Source organism: Pieris napi, chromosome 1 (genome assembly GCF_905475465.1).
Source record: "Pieris napi chromosome 1, ilPieNapi1.2, whole genome shotgun sequence".
NCBI lineage: Eukaryota > Metazoa > Arthropoda > Insecta > Lepidoptera > Pieridae > Pieris > Pieris napi.
The window spans coordinates 13916022-13943672 of NC_062234.1; the positions used below are offsets into that span (position 1 = coordinate 13916022).

At 32.6% G+C, this 27651-nt stretch overlaps 1 protein-coding gene across 4 annotated transcripts in view; it reads right to left on the reverse strand.

Moving 5' to 3' along the window:
• The window catches only part of LOC125050973 (sodium channel protein 60E), a 132943-nt gene that overhangs the window by 45675 nt on the left and 59617 nt on the right, over positions 1–27651 (reverse strand). For all 4 annotated transcript variants that reach the window (XM_047651090.1, XM_047651082.1, XM_047651105.1 and 1 more), the window contains exon 3: positions 5477–5685. In XM_047651090.1, the coding sequence (XP_047507046.1) occupies positions 5477–5685 (209 nt within the window). The remainder of the gene's footprint in view (positions 1–5476; positions 5686–27651) is intronic.

The following is a 27651-nucleotide window of genomic DNA, read 5'->3' on the forward strand; positions in this document are numbered from 1 at the left end:
TGGGATCGAACCTACGACCTCAGGGGTGAGAGTCGCACGCTGGAGCCACAAGGCCAACACTGCTTTAGCTTAATGTTGAATGTACTTAATGAGAAATAAATATCTTAACCCGTAATTATAATGAAATATTATCTCATACTCACACGAATATCACATTCTGGCAAAAAAATTAATAGATAGCGCATTAAATTTTCACAATTTCTATCTTAACTTTCCTTAAAAGCCTTCCTTTTTAATCACTGTGTAATTTAAAAGATCTAAGTTTAAAGCGACTTGTTTATGGTATTATTAATTATTTAAGAAACAATTAATCTTCGAATGTACAAATATTTATTCCGTTAAAATAAGCGCAGATAATATCACTGTAGAAGCTTTATGTTAGTTAACTCACGTAAGCTCATAATTGGCAGATCGGATGATTGATTTCAGAGAGTTAATACCGCTCGCAGTTAGGAAATATTGGTTACATGAAAATAGCTATACAATTTTCCAACAAGCTCTGAAATATTTTCATCGATATAATTGTAGATTTGTTGCTCGATTAGGGATTGTTTTAGTAACACATCTAACAGATTTAGGAGTCAATTGAAAAATAGAGTTATGAGGAATTCATTTAAGGCTTTTAAAATGTATTATTTTTAATGAAAGAATATAGATTTTATCATTAAAATTAATTTATACATATCATCATCATCAATGGTTACGCAGTCCCTTGTGGGCGTTAGCGTTCTCAAGTACGCTTCGCCATCGCAATCTATTCAGTGATTCCCGCGTCCAATTTCGAACCTATTGTTTTGAGGTCCTTGACAACTCCATCCCCCCAACGCAGCCTCGGTCTATCGGGATTTCTCTTGCCACCGGGTTGTTAGTTCAGTAAGGACCTTCGGGTTCTGTTTTCCGCCATTCGGTGCACATGTCCCAGCCACTTGACAGACTTGGGACAATTTATACGTATAATACATATAAAATAAAGAAATAAAAAAGCCTTCTTTGATGTACTTAGTCGAGGGTATTTTTTATATCTTATGCAATAAAATATCTTAGTATTAATTGTTTCGCTTTTCTAAAAAAACCTGTTAATTTTACGTTTACTTAAAACCCTGTAAATTATTTAACACAAAATGAAGTGGAAAAGCTAGCAGATCAAACGATCAATGTCCTATAAAGTGCCGTATTTTTAAGAATTATGATTTGGCTTATTCACTCACATTATCCATATCACCGGCTCATTCCAATTGTAAAAATAAAACATAAAATTTTATCAAAATTTATATAACAAAATGTTTATTTAAAAAACTAGCATTATCATACCCAAGTACTTTCGTTTTCACTCGATAATGTGTCCGTCAAGCAAAACGGATTAGCTTAACCGAACAATATGGCGGGTTCCGGTGATAATCGATACCTGTTGACTATCCAATCAACAGCTCGGACGAAAGATATCTGGCCTATTTTGCATATAATAACAGGTGCTTGTGAATCACTTGGTAACTTAGAAAGTAAATCCTTTTTGACTGGGGGTGGGGGGATGTCAATCGCCATTTCTTGTATGTTGAAAAGGGTCACTTCATTCTTTTGGCAGAGTATTTGTATAGTTCTCATAGTTGATTAAATGGTTCCACGACTTGGAGAAGGGCTAGTTTTAAGTACTAAAAAAGCACCCGATCCATATAAAACGGATTGTATGAATTAGTAATGGAATATATAATATTTACGTCGTAAATCTGTAAGTAAAATAACCAATACAAAATTTCGTACCAAAGAAAATTAACAAGCTTGTTTATACCTACATATTAAAAAGCAGGTTGCTTTTAAATTTTTGTATAAGGTGATGGAGTGTAAATAAATAAAACAAGGATTCACACATACAACTCAATAATTATTTTTTTCCCTATATGATATGGGGAAAGAGGAGCCTACGGAACAGCCATAAAAGGCAGCTGGCGCGGCTACGCGTTGCCGACTTTTAAGACAGAAGCTCTATTTTTAAAAGTTTGAAGGTTGGAAATCTAGGAAACCTAGGAAAGCTCTCAACTGAAAGCTGATTCCACAGCTCGCCCGTTTGAAAAAGGAAATGGCTAGAAAAGCGATCTGCAGAATACTTCCAGGAATCCAGGTAATATGGTGAAACCTGGCCTTTCTGTTCTAAAAAAGAAACGACAAAAGTGACTAAATGTGAAGAAAATTTACATTAACACCGTATCTAAAGAACTCCTTATCAAAGTCACACACCGTTAAAACCAAATCCAGATTTGTCAAAGAATTTGCAAATCCAACAGAAATTGCCATCACCTGGCTTGTCGCCAATACGGAAAGTTCGGAAGTTACAATGTCAGTTCACTATATACGGGTATTACAAAAGATCCGTGTTCTATTAGATCTTATCTGGCTTCCAAACAAACAAGCCCGATCATAAATTAGCACAAAAATACGACGTAGCTGAACTTGTCAACAACATACTTGGGCTCATGTTCTTTTGGTAGCTTTCTTTATATTAATAAAAAGATTTGTATTTTTGTAACGAATGAATTCAGACACTACGGTTGCAAAGAAATCATTATAATGCTACATTATCTCTAAGTAGCATAGTCTGTATTTATTTCGTAAATAAATGTCCAGCCATGCCAACCTTATATTGAGGAAATAATAACATTTTTAATTTTTCTTCTTCCTAACGGAGTGGTTGAGTGAGTAACAAATAGTTAGCGGTTACAAATAACGCAAAAGTCTCTTTCTCTTCTTTCACTTTTCTTGGGTTAGCTACGGTTAGAATTCGTCGTAATAATCACGATTTTCTTTAAGGCTTTCTTTAGTACATTTAAATGAAAAATGTGTACGCTAAAAATGTAGACTATATTTTAATAATAATAAAAACAATACATTTACGTCGAAATGTTGTGCAAAGCGTGTCGATTGCAGTACATTAACATTAAATTGGCGGGAAATACATATAATGTTGTCGCTGTCAATTTGACGTATGGTTTATTTATTGTCAATGTGCAGTTTGGGAGCGGGAACATTGTGCGGATGACAATCAATATTATTCATTTTAAATTCGATTTCAGCCATATCCGATTTATTTTCACGTTTTATTCAGAGTTTTCAATACCGGTGTTTTACGACGCTTTCGTGTTATGAATTTTCTTTGTTCCCATTAAATATGATATTCATTTATAGCTATTTCATGTTCGTTAATTTTATAAATACACTTTTGTAATATTATTTTAGACACTGCCTTTGTATAGTTATATCTTAGTATTTGTCTGTATTCTATCCTACTATATAAAGCTGAATAATTACTGGTTTCATTCTTTCATCGTCTTATATTCCGAGATGTAGGAGACGAGGGGGTATTTTTGATGCTATCGTATACGGGACTCCAAAATCTAGAATAGTATATATCTAACAAACCAACGGTCCGCCTAAACGGTGACACCTAGCTCGGCAAATATAGTATATTTATGCAAATAAATTATAAAATCTCTAATTCCAATTATTACAACATAGAAGAAAATGAATAATAACGATAAATCAAATAACTGAATATAAAATGTGGCAATTTGAAGATGTTTTCTGAAGTGGCAATAAATCTTCGAAGTGTTCTGCTAGTCATGTTTGCTATAAAGGATTGATGAATGTGACGTATAGCACTTAACTTCATATTTACCGGTATATACAAAATATTATAGGAATAATTTTTCACAGATTCAAATGAAAATATTACTAACTTAAAATCTATAGAGTTTCCCAATGACCGCTTGTTTAAAGAAAATTACATAGAAACTGATAATCAACTTATTTTTATTTTTTTATGTAATAGGAGGCAATCGGGCAGGAGGCTCATCTGATGTTAAGTGATACCGCCGCCATGCACTCACATTGCGAGAAGGCTCGCAAGTGCGTTGCTGGCCTTTTAAGAATTGATACGCTCTTTTGGAAGGACCCTAAGTCGAATTATCGAACACCACATAGTAGTGGTGCGCGGCAAAATCGGCCCAAAGACTACGACGATTGTCTACAAGAAAAAATTGTCTTTGACATTGATAAATAGCGCATAAAACTGATTATATTTTATCTGTGGTTGTTAGCTTTTGTAAACATTGTTAAGCTTATCACGTTTTCACACTCAGTCTTCAAGTCGGGACGTTAATTACCCAGTGTAATCATAGACTAAACGTTTATTAAACTTAGAAAACTCCGCTAGTTAACCATTGATTTACAACTTAACTTTTCCAACTTGATATTACTTTCGCAACCTTGGATATTAATAATTAATGAAATAGGCCGATTACATTTTTCTTTGTTTTGCCTGTATTGATTTCTGCATATTTTTAATATTAAAACAGCAGACAGTATTTTATTTAAATATTTATCCGCGAGGAGTAATTGAATTGTAGGTTCTATATCACCAAATTTATTAATCTTACTTTATACACAACAAAAATAATATTTACACTATTTTCTAAGGTATTTAGTATTTTAGCTCATAAAATTGTAAATCCATTAATTACCTTACACAGAACACATAAAAAATTGTAATATAAAAAAAATCTTAATCCTACGTCTAAATCAAAATCAAAATGCAGATTACCTACTTGCATATATAAATTACTGAGGAACATATTCCGAAATCTGAAGCTAAGGTTTCAAATCTACGATGGAAAAATATAACCGAAAATAGCATTTTATTTTTATCCAGGCGTTAATTAATCCCTCGATCGTTTTAATACAAGCTATGAATAAACGTAGTAAATTGTTCGGACTCCAGTGAGCACAGTTGCATTAGTAGATTGGACCTCGTAAGTCTCCTGAGATGGGGAATAATCAAGAGTAACTAGTTCGGGGTTTGAGTTACGATGTGATTTTGTTTGTTATTGAGAGGTTAAACAGATGCTTCTCTAACAGCAACAATTTAATATGAACTGAAAATCTTGAGTTGCTGTTGTGAGTTGAGTTATGAGTTGTTTCTATAGAAAGTTGTGAATAAGTGACTGCAACGTTTTTCTCTCAATTTTTCCTCTAGTTAAAGACGTTTTCAGCAAGCTGAAATGTGTTTTCAGACCGATTCAGGAGGGGGTCTATCACATATTAGAAAATTGTATAAAGTTACCATCGTTTTCAGGGGACTGAATGTTTTCAGACTGCTTCTGACCAAGTGTAGTGTAGTTTAGTGGTACAGTTGTTAGGAAACCCGTTTCAGGCATTTTCAGGACTGGTTATACCCCTTTGATATAGGAATATTGTAGAGTGAACGTTCTAGGTGTGAGACAAAGACGGAATGATACGCAACAGAGAGCCACAATCAACCACCTAGATATCTTTCACGTTATAAAAGTGTCCATGGGCGGCGGTATCACTCAAAATCAGGAGAGCCTCCTGCCCATTTACCCTCTGTTCAATATAAAAATGATTGTAAAGTAAGAGAAAATCACGAGGAAATCGTCATATTTTTAATAATCAATTGAATTCTACTTACTCAGCCTCTTCGATAGTCTCCGACATGGCGAGGAAGACACAATTGAGCAGAATGGTAGCCATGACGAAGTAATCGAAGTACTGGTTGGTTGATAGGTAGACGCAGGCCCGCCGCACTGAAGACCAGGGCGACCACCAGAAAAGCGATCTGGTGGCCGTGAACCGGTGTATGTAGTTCTTTCGAAATCTCTTCGACACCACGCAGAACGTCTGTAAAGTAATATTTTACATTAAAATTATGTTTCTCTCGAAATTAATATTTTAAACGATAGAGAAATGTATTTTTGTATAACCATTAGAAGTCTGCCGTAGGAGGTTCATTCAATGAGTGCAGCAGGATGGCCATCGCGCATCACATCTGCCCTACTTAGCGATCATGACCGATATGTCAAAACTGCTGAATATTTTTTTTAGTTATATTGACAACACTGTTATGTCATTATAAATGGACAATAATCATCTTGATACTTGATAGTAAAAAGTAGGTACATAATTTTGTGAATAAACATGAAATGTAGCAAATAAGAATTATTGGTTCACATAGTGTAATATAAATTACTTTAAAGTTTTATTTCCGCAAAGAGCAGACATTTAAATGAAAATGTTTCGCTATCACGTTAAACTAATTTATATTTGAATTCATTGTTTTAAAACCTTTGTATCCTAGTAACCTTTACCTATAATCAAAATAATGATTAGTCCAGCGTAGTGTATTTTAAAATTCGATGTAAGTTCGGCTTACGTGAAAAAAAAATCGCAGTTTGACCCCTAAAATTGAGAATGTTAGACATAATAGTCTAACATTATTGGAACCATCTCGTAGCTATTTGTTTTCCATAGCAATTTTTAGCATAAAACGTATTAAAGCCGTGACGAAAAAGGTCGCCGCACCCCATGGAATCTCAATTTGCCAACATCTATTTATTTACAGTCCATTTCCAAGGAAGGGTCTTGTGATTTCCATAAGATATTCTAAATAAATAAATCGAGACCCCACCCGTCACTTGTTCAAAACTAAACTATAAATGAATATTATATTTATTCTAAAGAACCGTATGTCAATAAATTTATAAATAATAACTGTTTATTTGTTAATTATTTATCTTTATTGAATTGTCCTTTAAATATAGTAATGGTATGTAAGGTTGGCCTAGTGGCTTCAGCGTGCGACTCTCATCCCTGAGGTCGTAGGTTTGATTCCCGGCTGTGCACCAATGAACTTTCTTTCTATGTACGCATTAAACATTTGCTCCAACGGTGAAAGAAAACATCGTGAGTATACCCAAAAAGCTGACGGCGTGTGTCAGGCACAGGAGGCTGATCACCTACTTGCATATTATATTGTCAAATGATTATGAAACAGATACAGAAATCTGAAGCCCAGACCTAAAAATTTGTAGCGCCACTGTAGGTACGACGGTGTTGAAAACTATCTACAGTCTACCTTTAATACAAAATACCTGTGCATAAATTTAACCATAAAGACATTATTATATCACCCAGTTAAGAATTTTATACGCGTTAATATTATTATTTAATCAGTTCAACAAATCAAAATAAAGTACTTTTATTGAGTATAAATCAGTACCAATTGATAGTTCAGCATAGTGTGAAACTTCCGTATTTACGATGAAGCTTTATTCGGTTGTACAAAGCTTTATGACCACAATAAATCCAATCTCATTAATTCCAGGCTATTCTCGGCTAAGCTTTATGTGATAGCAACTAAAGCTCGCTTTCTGCGCCAAGCGTTGCTTCTAGCATATTAAATAATATTTCTTAAATATAGATTAATCAAGTTGTTACTTAATTTATTCAATAAAATTGTAATTGACACTGAAAGCTGAGAACTTTCAAATTGTACAGTTATCCGCTTTCAATTGAAAGCTCTATTTATTTTAAAAAGGATTTTCTTTTTAACTGAATAAAAAGACGCCTTGTTTTCTGTTAAATAGATAAATTTTAATATATGTCTCTACCGAGACATCATGGAACAATACGATCTAACTTAAGACTAATAAATAGTTTAAAACTAACCTTATTTACTAATTAGGATATTTAACATAGGAAAGTGTCCAATAACACTACTTGCAGTGTCTATTAAAAGAAAGGCATAGACTGTCTTCTTGTGTTTTATTGTTTCACATATCACTGTTTAGCACTTAAGACTAACGTGCACTAACATTAATTTACAAATTCCAATGATTTTTTCCTTTTAAGTCGTTTTGTTGGTATAGGACCAGATTAAGTCTAATCCGCATCTAATGCGCAGAGGCGATGAGAACTTGGAGATACTGATCGTGGTAACACAGAAGGCAAAAGATCTAGTGGCCGTTTACCAACCAGATCGATCGATCAAGTGAGGCTCATCGTCTTCAAAACTATACACTGTCATAAGAGAGGTGCGAGTAAACCGGTGGAAACAGATAGTCCGCTTCAGATGCTTCCTTGCTGACCACGAGCTCAGACATGAGCTGCCAATTGAAGAGATAGAGTCTGAACCGCCATTTATTGTTCCACAAGCCAACAGTATTTAAGGGTTTTTGTTGTTATACTACCGCTTCCTGTTGTTAAAGACATGAATTTAAAATTCTTCTTCTTTAACTTCTTTTCTGACGTTCATAAGTGTACCTACTTGTTTACCTATATGAATAAAGTTATTTTGACTGGACTTTACTTAATTATACGACCACCACTCTATATATAAGAGATATAAAAATTTAGATATGTATATTAATATTCTATATGTATTATGTATGATTAAAAAACGTTACCATAACATAATTTACGAACTAACTCACTTAATCCCACTAAGACTCAAACTTGTAAGCTTCACACGGCAGCTGTCTTGAACATTGTTTACGAAACGGACTTCGCTAACTTCGTGTTAACTAGCTGTTAGAGTAGGTTCATGCTTTGAACTTTGAAAAAGGCAGGTTTTTCCATTATTCCTTTTGGGTTATAATTAGTTAATATAGGTTAATACATATTAATTTTATTACGTTCACTGTTAAGTTATATATATAAGTTTTATATAACAATAATTGAAGCGAAGTTCGAAAAGTGAGTTACAGAATCGCAAGGCTGTACCTAATAAACGTCGGTTTTTAATTCTTACACGTGCTTCAATGCAAATAGAAGAATCCTTTGATGCAATGCCCACTATCCTCTGATAGTGAATGTCACTGCTTTCCACTAGGTTAATATCGATCTAGACTATATTACAACGAAACACTAATGTGTTATTATTGCTTAATAGCAATACCATTAATTAAATGGAAAGTGCCATGTGTGAATATCCGCATTGTGGTTAAATGTATACTTCGCAAATATGTGCACAATATTAGAGGATAACCGCAGACTGACCGCATTCATTCGTCATATTGTTGATTAAAAAAAGTGATTTCAATATTATTAATTAGTAAAACAATTATTACACAGTGATAATATTTTTGATAACATCGTAAACAAAAGAAAATTCAATCCTAAATTTTATAACTTTATGCAGTAGAAGACAGCGCGAAGTCTGATCAAAATATTCTTGAAGACTTGTTGTATGTACAACAAAAATATAAACAATTTTAAAACAAATGGTGACGTTCACCGGTATAATACTCGAAACAGAACAAATTTTGATTTGTTCTGTTTCGTAAGCGTACAACCAACCAGGCTCCAGAAGATAAACCAATCCTTATATGGTAATTGTATTCGTTTTTACAACAAACTCCCAAGCGAAATTAGAGAATTATCACCTGAATAAATTCAAAACTCTCGTTAAACGTAAATTAATCAATAAAGCTTTTTATAAATTTGACGGTTATTAAAATGATCCTAATCCTTGGGATTGATTTGCTCCAGTTCAAATAATTTGTATTACTCAAAACTTGGCGATTAAAAAGAGTGGCGGAGAGTTTCTTGCCAGTTCTTCTTGCCCGCTCTACGCCCTTGACTTGTGAACTGGTAGTAAATGTAAATTTAGAACCTATATTAATAAATCTATTTTGAGTTTGAAGATTTATCGTAGTAATGAGCAAGAACGTGGCTAGCTGACGACATAAGACACAAAGTGCTAAATAAATCTAGGATAGGATAGACTATGTTGCTTATTATAATTTGGCATTCTAACGGTAAAAAGTTTTTGTAATCGGTCTGGAAAATCTATTCTACTTTAATGTTGGTATAGGTTTGTATTACACACAAACTGCTGCAGAAGAGTTATTTTGCCGAAAAATTACGCCATACAAGTTGATTTGATATGAATTTGCATGAATACTTGGTCTCTTCATATCTTTCTGACCACATTTTAGTAATTAGGATTAGTATAAGCTAACATTAATTTCTATAGAATATCAAAAGTAAAATACCTACACTTATCACTTATTTATTTAAAAACAAAATAAGCTACCCTCACAGATTACTCCAATGCGGTTCATCATATACAAAATAATACATACACATTACACATTTAAACAGTAATATATTTAAACATTTACAAAAATTCTAACTATTTATCACAGTATATTTATCATGTTTTGTTAAGGCAGCCAACTACAATAGTTATTAAACTTTCCAAAACAGCATGTTTTCCACAATAAGAGATGGTTCCTTGAAATATTATCAAGTTTACGAAACTAAATAGAAGTTTCTTATTACATCCTCCAATATTAACAGTAATGATATATTGATATCAATCTTTGGTATTTTTTAAAACATTCTTGAATTGTTTTTCGTTCTGTAACATACTAAGTTTGGTTACATCAATGAAACTTTTAAAGGATTTATTTTTTCGATTCTTAAAAATAAAGAACATAATTTAATTTTTAGACATTAAATACGAATTTTTGCTACGAACCGTTATGTTATTTTTATTTAGAATTATAAGTGATACCGATACATTTGTATGAACAGACTTGAACGTCTTTTGTTATTTTTAAAGAACAATATCGCACGAAAACAGGTTTTGCCCGTTATTAAACCAGAGAACGATATGACCACCTCAGCAGACATCTGTTCTTGCTCAGGATTAATCTCAGTGTTGCCACATGCCTCGGTCACAGAATGATAATAATATATTCTGCACATATGCTGTAAGCTTTGCATTTTCGGTGTTGCAGAAATTTCAGAGTTGCACTGTTTATTTTGTCTTCAGATTTTGCATTTAATTAAATTTACATTTGAATTTTCTTTGAGCTTAATCTGCATACGTATGCATCTTTTGAATTTAATCTTATTTGTACCTAAACTGTTATGATACTCTTTATTTTAAATTAAGTTAATTAAGGTTCGTTAAGACATCCTTATATATTATATGTTTCGTTGAAGACGAAACGATGTCGTGTTTCGCCTAATTGTGAATGTTCTACATCTCTAGTTCAGACACGCGATCCACATTTCCCCTTGATCAACGACAATCAAATTAAGTATCTAGACCAAATCAAAAAAAAAATTTTATAGAACAGGGGGCAAACTGGCAGGAGGCTCATCTGATGTTAAGCGATACCGATACCCAGGGATACTCTCAATGCCAGAGGGCTTGCGAGTCCCTTGCCAGCCTTTAAAATATAAAGACTCTTATTTTTATGTAGGCTCTAATACTTAATTATAAAGCATGCGACTCATTAAAGTATGAATAGAAAATTCGTTCCCGTTTTATATCTTTTATGATGTGATTTTCAAAAATATTTGAAGGGCCCTCCAAGCCTCTTAAGGTTGAATGAATGAAACCTTTTTTTTGATGACAAGTTCCTTTATGTTTTACATACGCAGCAATTTTATTGGTTTTAAGTACTAATATGAGCCATATTTGAGCGAGAATAAATCATATAAAATCTTTATAACTTTAAGAAGTATTTCATGGTTTTAAGCCAAGAATTGTTAGTTTTTATGTAAATATTGTTTTAGACAAAAATTAATGTTAAATAAACTAATGGTTAGCATTCGCGGAAAGGCAAAGTATATTTCTATATCATCAAATACATATATATAGTTGAAAGCCGGGTCAGTCCCTCCTAAGGAAGTCAGGTCACCAATTAAAAACTCTAAGCTGGATATGAACCAGGCTTTGAAACAAACATTAACTTTTGTATACTCTGTTCTTTATCGCGCTACGCATTATGCCTTAGAGGGTATGAAACAAATGGCGCAACATCAAAATTGGCCATAAAAATTCAGAATCTCCGCTAGATAAAACACGGTCTAAAAGTAGCGTGATTCTTTGATTATTAATCAGCCTCATAATCACAAGAGTATGAATCCAAGAGGTCAGCCAGAGCATTAAGAATCTAGGTCAAGACGTCACTCACCTTGAAGCTTCTAATTTGAAAGAACTCTGAGAGGTCTTCACCTCAACTGACTTCAATGTGTAGGTGTGTTTTAATTAAAAAAGATGGTCATCGTTTGATGTGTTCTTATAGGTCTCAAAGCGAGTGAAAAATAAGTTTTAACCGTTGTTATTTTCTATAATTTTATTAGAATTTGATGTAGAAATTTAGTTGAATTACATACTCCACACTCCCAGATTAAAAAGTTCTAAATTTTATAAATTAAAATTGTATTAAATATTGCGGGTCCGAGCGGTGACAAGTCCCAACCATGGTTTAAGCGCTCTTGTAGGGCGGCGTAAGTAAAATGAACAGAAGCGGCGACATCCTGTAATACGACTACTTAATGCCAGTCGAAAAGACAGATTTGGTGAGAAATTGGCCCGCCTCCCTTCGGAGACTCAAGCCTGCTGGTCTCTTACCAAAGCTGTCCAAGGGAAATTCAGTTTGAAGACACTTGCCTTAAAGCCTCAGCGAGCATCTGAATACTGGGCATTGACATATTGAATGGCGTTCAGTTTCGCGGTCATTTGAACGATAAATAGAATGCAACCCTAAATTAGCCTCTAAGAATCTTGGTGTACTCAGCAAGGCGAAACGGTGCTTTACTCCGGGCCACCGCTTGCAACTCTATAAAGCGCAATTTCGGGCCCACATGGAATACTGTTCTTACATCTGGGCGGGAGATCCAGTACAGCTCCATACACTTGACCGTATTCAACGAAGACTGATTCGAATAGTCGAAGAACAGTCACCTTTCAAGCGGCGGCAAGAGATGTACGGTCTCTTTGCATCATCCACGGTATTAACAATGGAGAGTGTTCAGAGATGTTTGGATTAATCCCTGCAGCTGAATTTCATCACCTCGACGTGCGTCGTTCCACAACTAAGCATTTTTACCGCAGTTTTTTTCACTATGTGTAATTTCACCAGCTGCCCTCTGAAGTATTTCCGAACCAATACTAGTTAGGGTCCTTCACGAAAAGAGCGTACCAATTCTTAAATATAAAGCTACTAAACTAATTATCGTTCGAGTAAAAAAATACAAATAACTTAACTAACAAATAACTAACTTGATCAGATATAAAAATGATCCCACAAAATATGTCGTGACTACTCCATTGGTTCACCACTTTCCCGAACACATTTTGGGGCAAAACTAATTTGTAAATAAAAATGAAAAACGCGTTCCCAACACGCGAAAATATTTCCGTGTTCAATTCTAATGCGTATAGTAATAGACCAGTGCCGATAATTTTTGAAACCTAAAAAAATTACAGTAGGATGAAACCCATTAGAAAAGCAGGGGAATATGATCAAAATGAAAGGAAAAATAAATTACGGTCGATCTGAGGTCGGGAAGGGGTAGGGGGGGAGTTTTAAGGGTAAAAAACGGTTTATCTCGATTTCCGGCAAAACTAAAAGTCCTATCGAAGAAAGTTAAATGGCAAAGTTGTAGGTAATAAAAAGATCTAAAACTTTTGTATTTACACATTTTTCACATAACCTCAAAATTTATGTGAAAAATTCAAAAAACCAAGTTTATAGTTTTTTATTTTTATCTTTAACAAAAATATTTTTTTTTTAACGAAATTTGGTGAAAACATACCTTTCTATGTCCCAAATACACTGTAATTTATTTGATTAAAAATATTTATTTGTTCACCTTATTTTGAATTAATATCGAAAAAACACCCTAATTTTCAATCGAAAATTCTGACGTCAAAATTTCAGCTTTTTTCAAAAAGTTGGTGTGCTTTCAGTTCGTTGAAATCTCTACTTTCCTATGGTAAAAAAATATTTATATATTACCATAGTAAATCTTCTCAGAAAACGCAAAAAATCGTATGCAGTAACGCCCAGACACGTCATCCCCTTCCCTACTTCTCTATGAATCTTCTTTAAACTATAATCAGATGCCTATTTATTACTATTTTAAGATAACTTATATATACCTGAGTGACCTAAAAAAAAAATTTAGCCTTTAGATGGGCTAAAATTTTCGTATTTCATAGAGAAGTAAGGAAGGGGATGATAGGTCTGGGCGTTACTGCATACGATTTTTTGCGTTTTCTGAGAAGATTTACTATGGTAATATATAAATATTTTTTTACCATAGGAAAGTAGAGATTTCAACGAACTGAAAGCACACCAACTTTTTGAAAAAAGCTGAAATTTTGACGTCAGAATTTTCGATTGAAAATTAGGGTGTTTTTTCGATATTAATTCAAAATAAGGTGAACAAATAAATATTTTTAATCAAATAAATTACAGTGTATTTGGGACATAGAAAGGTATGTTTTCACCAAATTTTGTTAAAAAAAAAATATTTTTGTTAAAGATAAAAATAAAAAACCAAAAACTTGGTTTTTTGAATTTTTCACATAAATTTTGAGGTTATGTGAAAAATGTGTGAATACAAAAGTTTTAGATCTTTTTATTACCTCCAACTTTGCTATTTAACTTTCTTCGATAGGACTTGTAGTTTTGCCGGAAATCGAGATAAACCGTTTTTTACCCTTAAAACTCCCCCCCTACCCCTTCCCGACCTCAGATCGACCGTAATTTATTTTTCCTTTCATTTTGATCATATTCCCCTGCTTTTCTAATGGGTTTCATCCTACTGTAATTTTTTTCACTTTTTATTTATTTTAAAGGCTATCTGCACTGGTCTATAAAGTTAAATTCGCATTTCGAACAATTCTAAAAACAAACTTTTATAGTTTGTATTTTTTTACAAACACTATTTTTATAGATGTATATCAGTGGTGATATAAGATTTATAACAAAGTCGTTAGTCGTTGTTTTACTTTAATAAATTTATATAAAAGTAGCTGTCCCCGGTCAAACTTCGGTTCGCCTTAATATGATTTTACTTAGCCTACCTTTTTAGTAGCTATATACCAACATATGGAACATTTTGCAATGCAACCTTATAGAAACTATTTTTTATAATAAAAATATTTTTTCTCTCCATAAAAACCCTCCTTAGAGAAATAAATAAAATATTCCTTGAATTAGTCCATCCTTCTACGACTTTTAGTAACATATTTTGCGATAAATTTTGATTTATCTTTTTCGGATAGATGTTATGGAAATATCACGTAGTTTGATTTCTCACTATTTATTTTTGAATTTAAAGTATAAAAGTGACGTTTTTAACACATAGAGACTGTTTCCTTTTCCGGACTAAAAGTAAGTACCTAAGTACTTAATTTAAGTAAATTTTTAACCTTCTTTAAAACCTTCCTCAAAGTTCAAGGAGTAAATAAAAATTACTCAAATTGTTTTTTTTTATAGAACGGGGGGCAAGTGGGCAGGAGGCTCACCTGATGTTAAGTGATACCGCCGCCCATGGACACTCTCAATGCCAGATGGCTGCGCGAGTGCGTTGCCGGCCTTTTAAGAATTGGTACGCTCTTTTCTTGAAGGACCCTAAGTAAGGTTTCATTTTTATTTATATAGATCATGATCTATAAGCATTGTTAATGATATCATGTTCATGTATGCGAAAACTCAATTAGACAAAAAAAACTAATGAAAATCCTTTGGCTAAACTGTATTCATTCTTTACAAAAAAGGAAATGGACTTAACTTTACAAAAAACAACAACGGTTCATCGTATTCAAGTTTACCATTATTCAGATACACAGGATATGAAGCTTAGCAATATAAAGTATATATTTTATTAATGCAAAGAAGCTCTACGCCGTAGCTCTAAGCAATACCAACCCGGAAAACGACATTATTTAGAATTTGTAGCTATTGAGATTATCCCTTTTCACTCTACTGAATTACCATTTGCCTTTACCTGAGTAGAATGTAAATAAAATCTTTGTCTTGTTACTTGAAACTATACACTTTAGATAATAAATACAAGGAAACATTTCCGTGCTATATTATAACTTATAGTGAGTTCCGAAAAAATACAAATTCCCTTCGGGACAGAACCATATAAATTAATTTATAGTAATCATAATATTTCTTTAAAAGTCTAATGATTAGGAAATAGATTATGAGTGCATACACAGTGAAAATAACTTAAATATATTTTTCTTAACTATCTTGTATACCTCTAGGCTATTAGAGTAAATCGAGGCACCCTATCAGCACAATCGAGATGTTATCGAACGCGAACAAATGAACTTGACGTAAATGTTCTATAATGAAATTTTGAATTTGGCATTTGTAACCTATATTTAAAAAGTCTATTTTTTTTAAATATAATAGGGAGGCAAACGAGCTTGCGGGACGACCAAAAAGGGCAGTCTACGCAGCGTAGCTAGTTTGTGTGGGCCTAGTGGCTCTAGCCATCTGTACACCAATGAACTTTCTATCTTTGTGCGCATATTTTAACATTTGCTCAAACGGTGAAGAAAAACATCGTGATGAAACCGGCTTGCCTTAGACCCAAAAAGGCGACGGCGTGGCAGAGAAGACTGATCACCTACTTGTCTGTTAAGAAAAATAAATGATCATTAAAAAGATACAGAAATCCTTTCATTTAGGTTTTTAATAGGTAGACTTATTTTGATTGTAACGGTGAAATCATTATTTAAATATTAACTTAGATTATTAAATTATTAATTTGGCTTTTAGTGTCTAGACTAAAATACGATATTTAAAAAGAAATGGCTTCAGGTATAAATAAAAAAGAAATAACCCAAAAACCTCATTGATATTATTGTTGCCATCTTAAAAACTTTTTTAATAAAATTATCTTACTTATGTTTCAATAGTTTAGCCTATTTAACTAATTCAGGTAATAACAGTTATTACTTCTCATGGAATCAGTTATTTGTTATAATTAAATGTAAATCGCATTTTGTTACATTATTGAAATATTCATTAATTTACACGGTGTTTTTGTTCTTAGACTTGGCTTGGCGGGTACTAAAGTAGATCCGAAATTATTTTTTTTACAGAAAAAGTAATATATTCTTGAATCTGACTTTATATAGAAAATTTTAAAAAGATTTCTATAATCATGCATATCGACACTGTAGTACTTCAATTATATATAATGTACTTAATCCTAATTACTTTTTAAATTCAGAATATACACGTTAAATCATTGTTTCCGCTTGAATAGCGTTTGAAAAGGGTGAAAACTGTAGTTCTTTGAAAGTAAAACGAAATGGCGGCGGACAAAACCGCTCAGCGTTGAATATGTTTTCATTCGGGTTTGCAAACTTTAAAGAGCATTTAAATGATTAATTATTTTTTGTAATTAATGATAAAAATTCTTAAATAACGAATTGTAGACGGCGGTTGATGTGTTTTCAGGTCCAATGTTATGCTATAACTCATTTTCTGGAAACTCATCCGATACAAGTCGTATGTTTTGTATTGTATTGATATTGTGTCTAGTGGAAAAGTTGTTTTTGTGTTAATGGCCTATTTATCGAGATGGCTCACTTCACGCTTTGACCGAATAAACGTGTCAAACCGCGGAGTACAAGTAGATCATAAGATTTTATATATATATATATTTAGATAATCACAAGTATCCAATAAGATTTTTATTATTTCGTGTGTTCACAGATGAGGATGGTTATGGTGGAGGATGATTAGAAAACACATTATTTCTTAGTTCGAATTTAAGGATTTACTATACGTGGACTGAACTCGTAAGATCGTGGCAAGCAAAGGCATGAGTAGGGATTTTCCCATGTTTATTCAACAAAGTTATGTAGATACAAATATGAAATCCAGCGGCAGAAATGGGGTGGAATCCGGAAAATTATGAGTGGGGTTCAAAGGTAAGATGTTTAACTTGTAATATTCGATGGTAGACGTTAATTTACGCGAGCGATGATTTCAGCAATCAAGTATTTAGGTCTTCCAAAATGGTATATATGATTATAGTTGAGAACAAAATTATCCAATAGCAGGCCAAGGGCGGCTAAATGTTTTCCTTCAAAGAAGAACTATAAAACACTTTCAAGTGCATGGCATTCATATAAACAGCAACTCCTCCCGCAACTCTTATACTCTTATTAAACCATATACTATCTCTTATGTGGACGTCTTGAAGTTTCATCAGTATACGACTAGGAGTATTTTTCTTGGCTAGCCCAAGGGTGGCAACAACTTATAACTAACTAAAGATCGTCTTCAAAGATACTAACAAGTTTGGTGATATCTTCTTTCCTTTTTTCATCAACTCAATGAACCAACAGCAGCTTCCTGCGCTTGTCCATCTCTTGCTTATTTATGTTATGAAACCAAGACTTTAACCTGACATCAAAAAAGGCAGCAGACAGTCTGAAAATATATCAACTCCCAATCCAATCTTGAAGTTAGCCGTGGCTGGAGCAGCAGTAGCATTCTGCATGTCCTTACGGAATTCAGCCATAACGGTTTTGTATACAACTGAAAGATCTTTGATAGTTTTTTGAACTGCTTCCATGGTGTCTTATGTGAGTGTATTGTACAAGTAAACTTGCAATTTAAAGGAGAAAAAAAGCCAGAGGCTATCAGTTACATATACAAATATTATAAACTTCACTTTTATACTTTAAATTCAAAAATAAATTACGAGTTATTTCCATAACATCTAACCGAAAAAAAACTTAAATAAATAATTATGATTCGCAAAAAATGTTGCTAAAAGTCGACTAAAAGTCGAAGATTTTTATTTTTTTATATTTCTATACCAAAATGTTCCATATGGAGGTATGTGGCTACTAAAATACCTTTTTAGTAAAAAAAACATAGTAAGTCGAAACGAAATTCGCGGGATAAGTTTCCTAACTTACCATACATAATAATAATTTCTTAACAATTTCTTAAATGACACATAAATTCACAGATTTTTTAAAAATGCTTTCTTCAGACTATCCTTGTAGAAATATGATTACATAATTCACAATAACATCCACCATTATCGTTGTGCTCTTTTGTCTTTTTTGTGTCACACATCATTATTGTTATGTTAATTGCTCTCTGTTACCATTTGGTTGTTATTTTACAAAGGCCTTATATATAGTTTTCCTGTCAATATGCTATACATGACTGTTATGTCATATATTTTAGTTAATGTCAAATATCAATTCTGTCATGTGTTCTAATAGATTTTTTTCTATTCGCCCAACCATCACTTGCTTTTACGGTAATAAAAACGTCTTGAGATAAAGCACATGTCTTGGGCCCAAAGGCACTAAAAGGTTGATCACGTTATTGTTAAAATGAAAACGAATAACGAATACTTATGAATGTACGAGAATGAAACAGAGGTACAAATCTGAAGCCTGCCATAAATAAATGTATGCCCACTATAAAAGACAGTTTTTAATAAAATCCATACGTCGATTATAATTTTAAACTTTTCCTAGATTAAGTGTAATTTATGTTGTGTAAATATGTAGAATTTACATATTTAATACCTTCACAAATCTTTTTAAACCCTTTTAAAAAGCAGATAAGAATGCAAAGTACTTATCTCAATATCTCGATTGCACAGTTTCTGCGGTGCTCGGGAAGCTTGCTCTTAAATCTGTCAAATGAGCCAAATAATAATTGTTTTACTGTCGGAATTGTTTTTGTCTCATTTATTCAGTGTTTTGCATAAAGTGACGGATTTTAAGGATTACGTTTATACAAATAATGTGCATAAACATTTACCTTTATTAAAGTAATTATTTTGCCTTTAGGCTGTTGAAAAACAACTTTTACTAGATTTTGGTAGAGTTAGAGAATTGTTCATAGTATTGTCTTTGATTAACATAACTCATAACATTTAAAGAAAAACGCTTTTTACCGGATTAAAGTTATGTATTATTATAAATTTACAACTATTTGACATAATTTTAAATTTATCCGACGTTTCGCGTGCTTTACAGCGTGCGTGGTCAAATTATGTCAAATAGTTGTAAATTTATAATAATACATAACTTTAATCCGGTAAAAAGCGTTTTTCTTTAGAGAATTGTTTCTATTGTACATATAAATAATAGATTACATAGAAACTACTAAGTGTTTTAAATTGAAATTATTGAGAACTAAATTTCAATAAATAAAAAAATAATTATATGAAAGCATTAAAACTATTCGAAAAACTATACCGAGCTTAATTTTTAATAAGCCCGACCTAAAAAGTGAACTTACGTTCGTAATAAAGTTAAGTTGATTCTGCAATATGACTTTTAAACCATAAAAGCCATTGAGACTGTATGATTACTGTTTCAAAGTAATATTTACAATCCATTTCAATAGATTCATGATAAAGCCTGCTATATAATGACTTTTATTTAGCTACGTCATTCGTAGCACTACGTCGTAGCGTAGCTACGATGACGTCACGGCTACCGCAATGCCGACTCGGCGCGCCTCTACGAAAATTGAATATAGCGAACACTGCGAAGTGGGCACCTGTACACACATTAATTATGTGTGATCCTTGCCGTAGAGGTTTTTTATTATATTCTAAATCTTTAATGAAATCTTAGAAAGCTTTTATTTATTGACGATGTTTGTGTTTAAAATAGGATTTTAAGGTGCTTTGGCCCGTATATATTGTGTTTTTTGCAGGGTTTCTGAAGTATCCCATAAAAAACTGAAAACACACTTTCATAGTTATGAATTGAATAATTTATGTAAGAAGAGAAATTATAGAAAGTCTTAGTATACATAGGGTTAAAGAAAACACTTTTTTACCGGATTATTATAAACTTCTAATTTTTTTACATAATTTAAAAAAAATCGACGTTTCGCGTGCTTTACAGCGTGCGTGGTCACGGTGACTACAGACAAAAGGTGTTGAATGTCAAAAAGTATCACAGCTGTAGAAAAAGTTGTATTATCTGTATTTATTTACCCTATTTATACATAGGGTCATTAAATTTATTTATTTACAGAATTATAAAATGTTGTATTAAAATAAATAACGGCTATGATTCAAATGCAAGCAGTGTTGACATAAAGACTTTGCGCCCGATTCTCATCCCTGAGTTAGTAGGTTCGGTTCCCAGCCGTGTACCAATGGACTTTCTGTCCATGTCAGCATCTAACACTCACTCTTACTGTGAAGAAAGCCTTCAATCATAATTGTTCAAAGAAACGGATGCAATCTTAGGACAAGACCCATAGGGTTGTAGCGTCACTGGATTATTATTATTATTAATGCAAAAACAACGATGTAAAATGAAACGATGTTTGACTTTTCCGAATAAATTTTGCGCACTATAATAAAAAGGTAGTAAGAATGGGCTCCTACATAAAACTCCTGATAAAATTTATATCCGTCATAAATTTTATTGGAACAAGACATTCACTTGAATAGTCGTATTTTATTGCCGTTCATTCGTAACTACTAATCGGTAGATTTATCATCTGGTTCACACGTCAAAAGCACTTGACTAGCCTACTGGCTGACTGGCCAAGGCTCAGTTTGAGTCCAGCAGTATAAGTGATTAAGAAAGTTCGAGTAAATAGACTATTTATATCTCGAGTTATGTATCCCAACATTAGTTAAGTTACGTATGTTTTATTATAATTATTACTAAGCTTTTATTGCTGACACCCAGTATAATATATTAACACTTATTTAAGTTAGATAATAAAACTTAATCTAACTTAAAAAAAAATATATATATATATATATGTCCTGTGACACATAGGCCTCTTCCAGCTACCTCCATTCTTTTCTGATGTTAGCTCTTCTTGTCCAAGTTGTGCCTCCTATTCTCTTTATATCTGCCCATCAATAAGACCATATAATAATAATAATAAATAGCTAAACGAAACATTTATGATCTTAAACTTGTAGCCAATAAATTGTAAAACGTCAGTTTTGGTAGTCATTGTTAAACTCATCTATATACTGTAAAGAATAACCTTCAACAGTTCATCTGAATGCGCAACCGTCTTAGACCGGCATGGCTACCAACCGGCTTCCCTCATAAAGAAGATCCCCAAATGAAGTGACAAATGAGCACTTTAGTTTTTCATACATTCATAGATGTAGAATGTACAATAGGGTGTATCACTTATATTGTTTATAGGTGACTTGTCACTTAGTTTGATATAATGAATGATAAACATAAAATATTTATTATGGAACATAAGATACAGGTATCACTTATTCCACGTCATTAAGTTATTAATCCCTACTCATCGGCAAAGAAGACAGAGGGTGTAGGCCGATAGAAAACTCGCGTGAACTCTCGGTACTCCTTTAAAATAGCAAATCATCAAACAACACTTATTTTAAAACCAATATCGCAAATATTAATTAGAAGTAGCCTGTCTAGCACTAGTCTCAGGCCCTTTATCAACTAGAAAATCGTTAACTTTATAGTAAGCCTTTTTAGACAGCTTTTATTTAATACATTTCTTAAATTTATTAAAAGGCAGAGATAAAAGAGCCTCTGGGATTTTATTAAAGAAGAGTATCCCTTTTCCCAAAACAGAATTACTAACTTTAGATAGTCTAGTACGGGGAAATTGCAGCCTGCGTTTGTTCCGAGTATTAACATTGTGCGTATGTTCTATTCTAGTAAACTTATCACAATTTTTTTACGCTTAAATACAATTGACACTTAGCTTCCGAAGCTTTAAAAAAGTGTTTCATGTATTTATCTCTCTAACAACCGCAACCCAAGAAATTGATTTGTCTTTGTCAGACATTGTATTAAGTTAGTCCTGTAGCCTTATACATAAATTGACGAATTTGAGTAATTTTGTTTGTTAAAACACTAGACACTGGATGCGATGATAAAAGTTATATCATGACAATAATAAGCCATCAACCTCCATTAGGTTATTTTTTTACAGATTCAATATTCAAAAAATTCAAAAATCAAAAATCATTTATTCACGTAGGTAACAAACAGTGTACATTACACTTGTGCTGCGTCATTAAAGAAATACATATTAATGCTTCTAATTTTACATTTACTGCCAGTTCTCAAATCAAGGGCGTTCAATTACCATTATATCTCATTAAGTATTTACTCAACTCTAACCAGGCTTCATCACATCTCCAATTACCTAATGTAGTATAAAACTCCAAAAAGAAAAAATACCAAGAATATACAATTTGTGCCAAAAATACATGAAAACATTTGTTTGCAAGCGTCGCTACCGATCCTGTCTCGAGCTCAGAGCGACGATCCAATTATCATATCAATATTTCACTTCAAAATAAGAAGCTTATTTTGACATAAAACTCTGTAATCTCTGAACACGACAGAGTTAAATTGCAGCTTTATATCAAAATCTTTACTGACTATATATTTTTTATTTTGGCTTACTTGGTAAAAAGTATCTTATGTTAGTGTCTCTACTGCTCTGTGGATCTGACTGATTTATGTTGCTTATTTGATGCGCTCAAATTCAAATTTCGATTGAATGACAAATGCAAAAAAGTGTTAAGAATTTCTAAAATAAACCTAAAAAATAAAAGCCATACATCTTTTTACCGGTAATTATTTATTTTAATAAAATTGTTCGTATACTTATTACTATAAATTTATGCATTTATGAATATTTTTTGCCTATGGATAATTTTACGGCAAATATATCGATAGAAATTTTTCATTAGATCGCGTTTATTGCTAAATGTCTTCGGCCGCCTGCTATTGCTTCATTAGACGCGTCTGCATTTACGTTTTCAATAAACGAACATCGTAAGACGAAATTGTACGAAATGAAATTCGTTTAGATATTATATTTTGGAAGGAATTTTCAATAACAACTTACTAATGACTAGTTATAAAATATCATGGTATTGATGGTTCTACCCTTCTTAAAAACTGTCTAAAGTTTTTTTAGTCGGCTTTCCGTAGTCACATACAGATATAATTGTTTTCTTTCAAAATACTTCCCAGAAATGAGGATAGTTGTCGCCCCGAGCTACGTTCATTAGACACACACAACACACAACTCACATTACACAACATATCCATTATCAATTATTTCACTCCGGAATGATGTAACTACATATTTATGTAGCTATATAAGCTACATATATAGCTAGCTAATAATATTATTAGTAGCTGTTGACTATACTTTTTAATATGTTCCATTCTAGAAAGGAAAGTACCTCACGTGTTCATACAATCATAATTCAATTAAAGTTCAAACATTTTTTTTACAGTTTAGCCTTAGTTAATAAACAAAACAAAAAGACTTTTATAGTGGAGCATGGACAGCATACTAACATTTTAAGATATTGTTCGTGTTGCGTGTTCTTTGTAATTAACACATTCAGAATACCATTGATGCTATGCCTAACACGATGCAACAAGGCCACCCTTTTCCGAATGATGGTATTAAAATCATGGTTCTCGGCAAGACCAATAGCAAAAACGTGTTCTTATATTGAATACGGAGCGCCTTCTGTGTAAAACCGGCCGATAAAATGACTGATAATACGCCTTAAACAGAAAAACTTTGACGTCTGGTGAGCTACCCCTTACGGCTAATGTTCTTCTTTCTAGCTCCAGATCACCGCTATCAGACCATATGCGATTAAGTGCCACGCCGTTAAGCAACTGTATCAACTTTATTAATTCAAAGCCGCATAAATTGGTTGGATTGTCTCCGCAATTACGTGTTTATCTTCTGTTTTTATGATGTAAAATACTTGAATCGCGGCTTGAAGCGAAAACATACGTCCCAATTGGTTAAAAGAATACATAATTATTGCGGTCTGAATTATTTTTATTTTGCGTCAACAAATGTAGTCAAGTCGTTTTACTTTTTTGACGTGGATGAAGCAGTTTTCGTTCCAAATAAAATAGCTGTATTTAATCTAGCTCCGGGTTAATTCAGATACGAAATTAATTGAAGCCCGGATTCCCATCGGTAGAGCTGATAATGGACGAAGCTACGTCACATTTTACCATTTTTGTGCTACGCCGTCTATTGAAATATTATCGGATTATCTGACTTTTGCAAGTCGGAGTTTACTTAGTATTTGATATCGTTTTTAGTGATAATACATTTGAATGATATTGACCATACCCAAATTTAATGATTTCTAGTTTAATCTTACTTAAATTACAACTAAATAATATTAACCACTGTTCAAATTTTGAAGAAATAACAGTTTCAATTTGTGAACCTTTGACTTTTCAGTTTCCATCGGTTTAAAAAGTGATTAAATAGTAGGTTTATACAACATTATACATCAGAACTTATTTATTAATTTCGAAGTGTTTCGCCTGTCGACTTCCGTGGTCTGCCATTCGAATAAATATATATTAAATTATTTATTTACAAAATACATATTTTCTTAACTAAAAACAATAACTAACCTTAAAATATAATAACTAAAATATATTATTAAAAGAAGTCCCTTTAGGCAAGTTTCCGAAGATACTGGCAGCGTTCCCCCTTTGAATAGCTAGACTAATTCTTTGTCCGAGGTAGCTGCCAGCTCTTCGGTCGCCTGTGATGTCGACTAACCTTTTTGCTATTTCAATGAATGAGACAAAATCATATTCGGAGCCTAGACCCCTGTATTTGCATGCTTTAGCTTATTCAGCCGCATCACATTTATTAATTTATTTTAATTATTAACTTTACTTTGCAATTATTATTATTGTGCGGTGTACGGATCAACAGTGACTGCAGCATCTTACGCCTATTAATGTAATTAATGTCTTTACATTAATTACATTAATATAAAATTCTTTATTGTTATTTAGTTACGCAGCATCCACAGTATTTTTTTTCTTACTAGGGTTGCTTGATCACTTTTTAGCAATGAAGCCACCTATTGTTATGTTTCTTTTATAATAGTTATCTTTTGCAATCGTAATGCAACGAGTTGTTAATAAATAAATAATTAAATTACCTGAACTAAAAATGGGGGCATTGTAAAGAAATTTCACAACGTGTTCAAATTGTTAATAAAAATGACATGCATGCTTCAGTCTGTGCAATTTCGTAGTAACTTTGAGCATGGCACAGTAAAAATCAGGTTCATAACTATATTTAAAATATTAAGACTCAAAAATTATATTAAGAGAACATATGTTGCGACAGTAGCGACATTATAAATAATACATTTTCATATCATTTTTTTGTTTTATGTTTACGAAAATAAAAATAATGCTATTAGTAGAGTGCCTGGAGCATTCAAAACCGTAAAACCTCGGACTAGAGTTACAGTTAATTAAATAATATAATCGATGTGGGATATCGTTTTTTAAACTATAAATTGCAACGTTTACCCAAAACTTAAACTTAACTTTAACTTACTTACTTCATATACTGTTATCGATATATTTGTAAATATTTTATATTTAAAGTTTTCTACACCTGATATTATTTTATTCTAGTTTTACGCTATCACCGCTCGCCGTGTCACATGACACTTTGCACTTCCATGAAAATTTAAAATTCAAAACCTTACTTTGACAGGACATTATCTAACAAGCTATTTTCACATGATCTACGTACAAAGACACATATTTTCATCATGTTACTCCGCTATTAACAACCAAATCTATCTTGCGGTTTTTCAATTTAAATCATTAGTTTCAGACACGTCCAAATAGACAAACACTTCAGCTATTAAATATTAAGAATGAAGAAGAGATATCTGAGAGCGTTTGTAAAAACTTTAGAGCAATGAGAATGATTTTAGTACCTACTTCAAAAAAAGTTATTCGTTTGAAATGTATGTACGTGATATTGCTGGAAGAATATTTAATTATTATGGTCTATGTATTTTTTTATGTTTGTCATATCAATATGATCCTTTGATTCAGAGAAGAGGTACAGACTAAGTTTCAGAAAATGCAGTATTTTTTATGTATACTTCGGGCTGCTGTTTCCACATAGTGGAGGTGCGCGGCAAGAACTGCCTTAAAGAACGCTTAGTCGTAGAACGACGGACGTCGATGTGATACGAGTGGGAATTCGTATTCTGCCTCGACGTCCGATGATGAAACTCAGCTGCCGGTATTAATCCGAACAACTCCAATGATCGCTCTCCATGGTAAATGCGGTCGAAGAACAAAACGTTGGCCCAACAATAAAATATACAGACATTAATTTAACCAATATGTCGTTAACGTTAAATATTACCAAATAAATTGTGTTCATATATAAGTCATGATAGATCGGTCACATAAATTTTTAGCCAGGTTCAGGGAGCGCGAAATAAGTCCTCCCTGGGGCATTATAAAATCTCACTGCTGAAATAGAATCTGTGTAAGATTCTGGAATATGTAGAACAAAATAAATAAGTACAAACTACAAGATTTTATTTAGTGTTAGTGATTAATGTAATTAATTAGAAATACAATAACGCATCTCCAAATCTAAAACCACTGTACTATTATCGATAGAATTTGTACTTAGTACCCCTAGAAAATACTTTCCTTTTTTTTTATAAATCAAGAGGCAAAGGGGCGGGAGGCTCATCTGTGATTAAGTGCCCATGGACACTTAATCACAGACGAGCCCGCCCGAAGACAGGTGAGCTTTTTAAGAATTGGTACCTGTCTTAAACTCAAAATAACTTTATTTATATGGGTAACCAGGTACACTTATGAACATCACCAGAAAAGATTTTAAATCGATTCCAATTTTACATTTACTTCTAGTTCGCAAGTCAAGGGCGTAGAGCGGAAAAGAAGAACTGGTAAGAAACTCACCGTCACTCTTTTTAATCGCCAAGTTTTGAATCATACAAATTATTTGACCTGGAGGAAGTCAATTCAAAGGATGTAAAAACTAATACAATTTCCATATAAGTAGTGGTTTAAAGGAAAGGCTTGATGTTATGTTTTAGCAGGTATCATTAGAAGAAAATAATTATAAATTTATAATATTTATATGTCTAAGATCATTATGTATACTTCGCATATATGTTACTCTAAGCTCTCTCTTGATCATA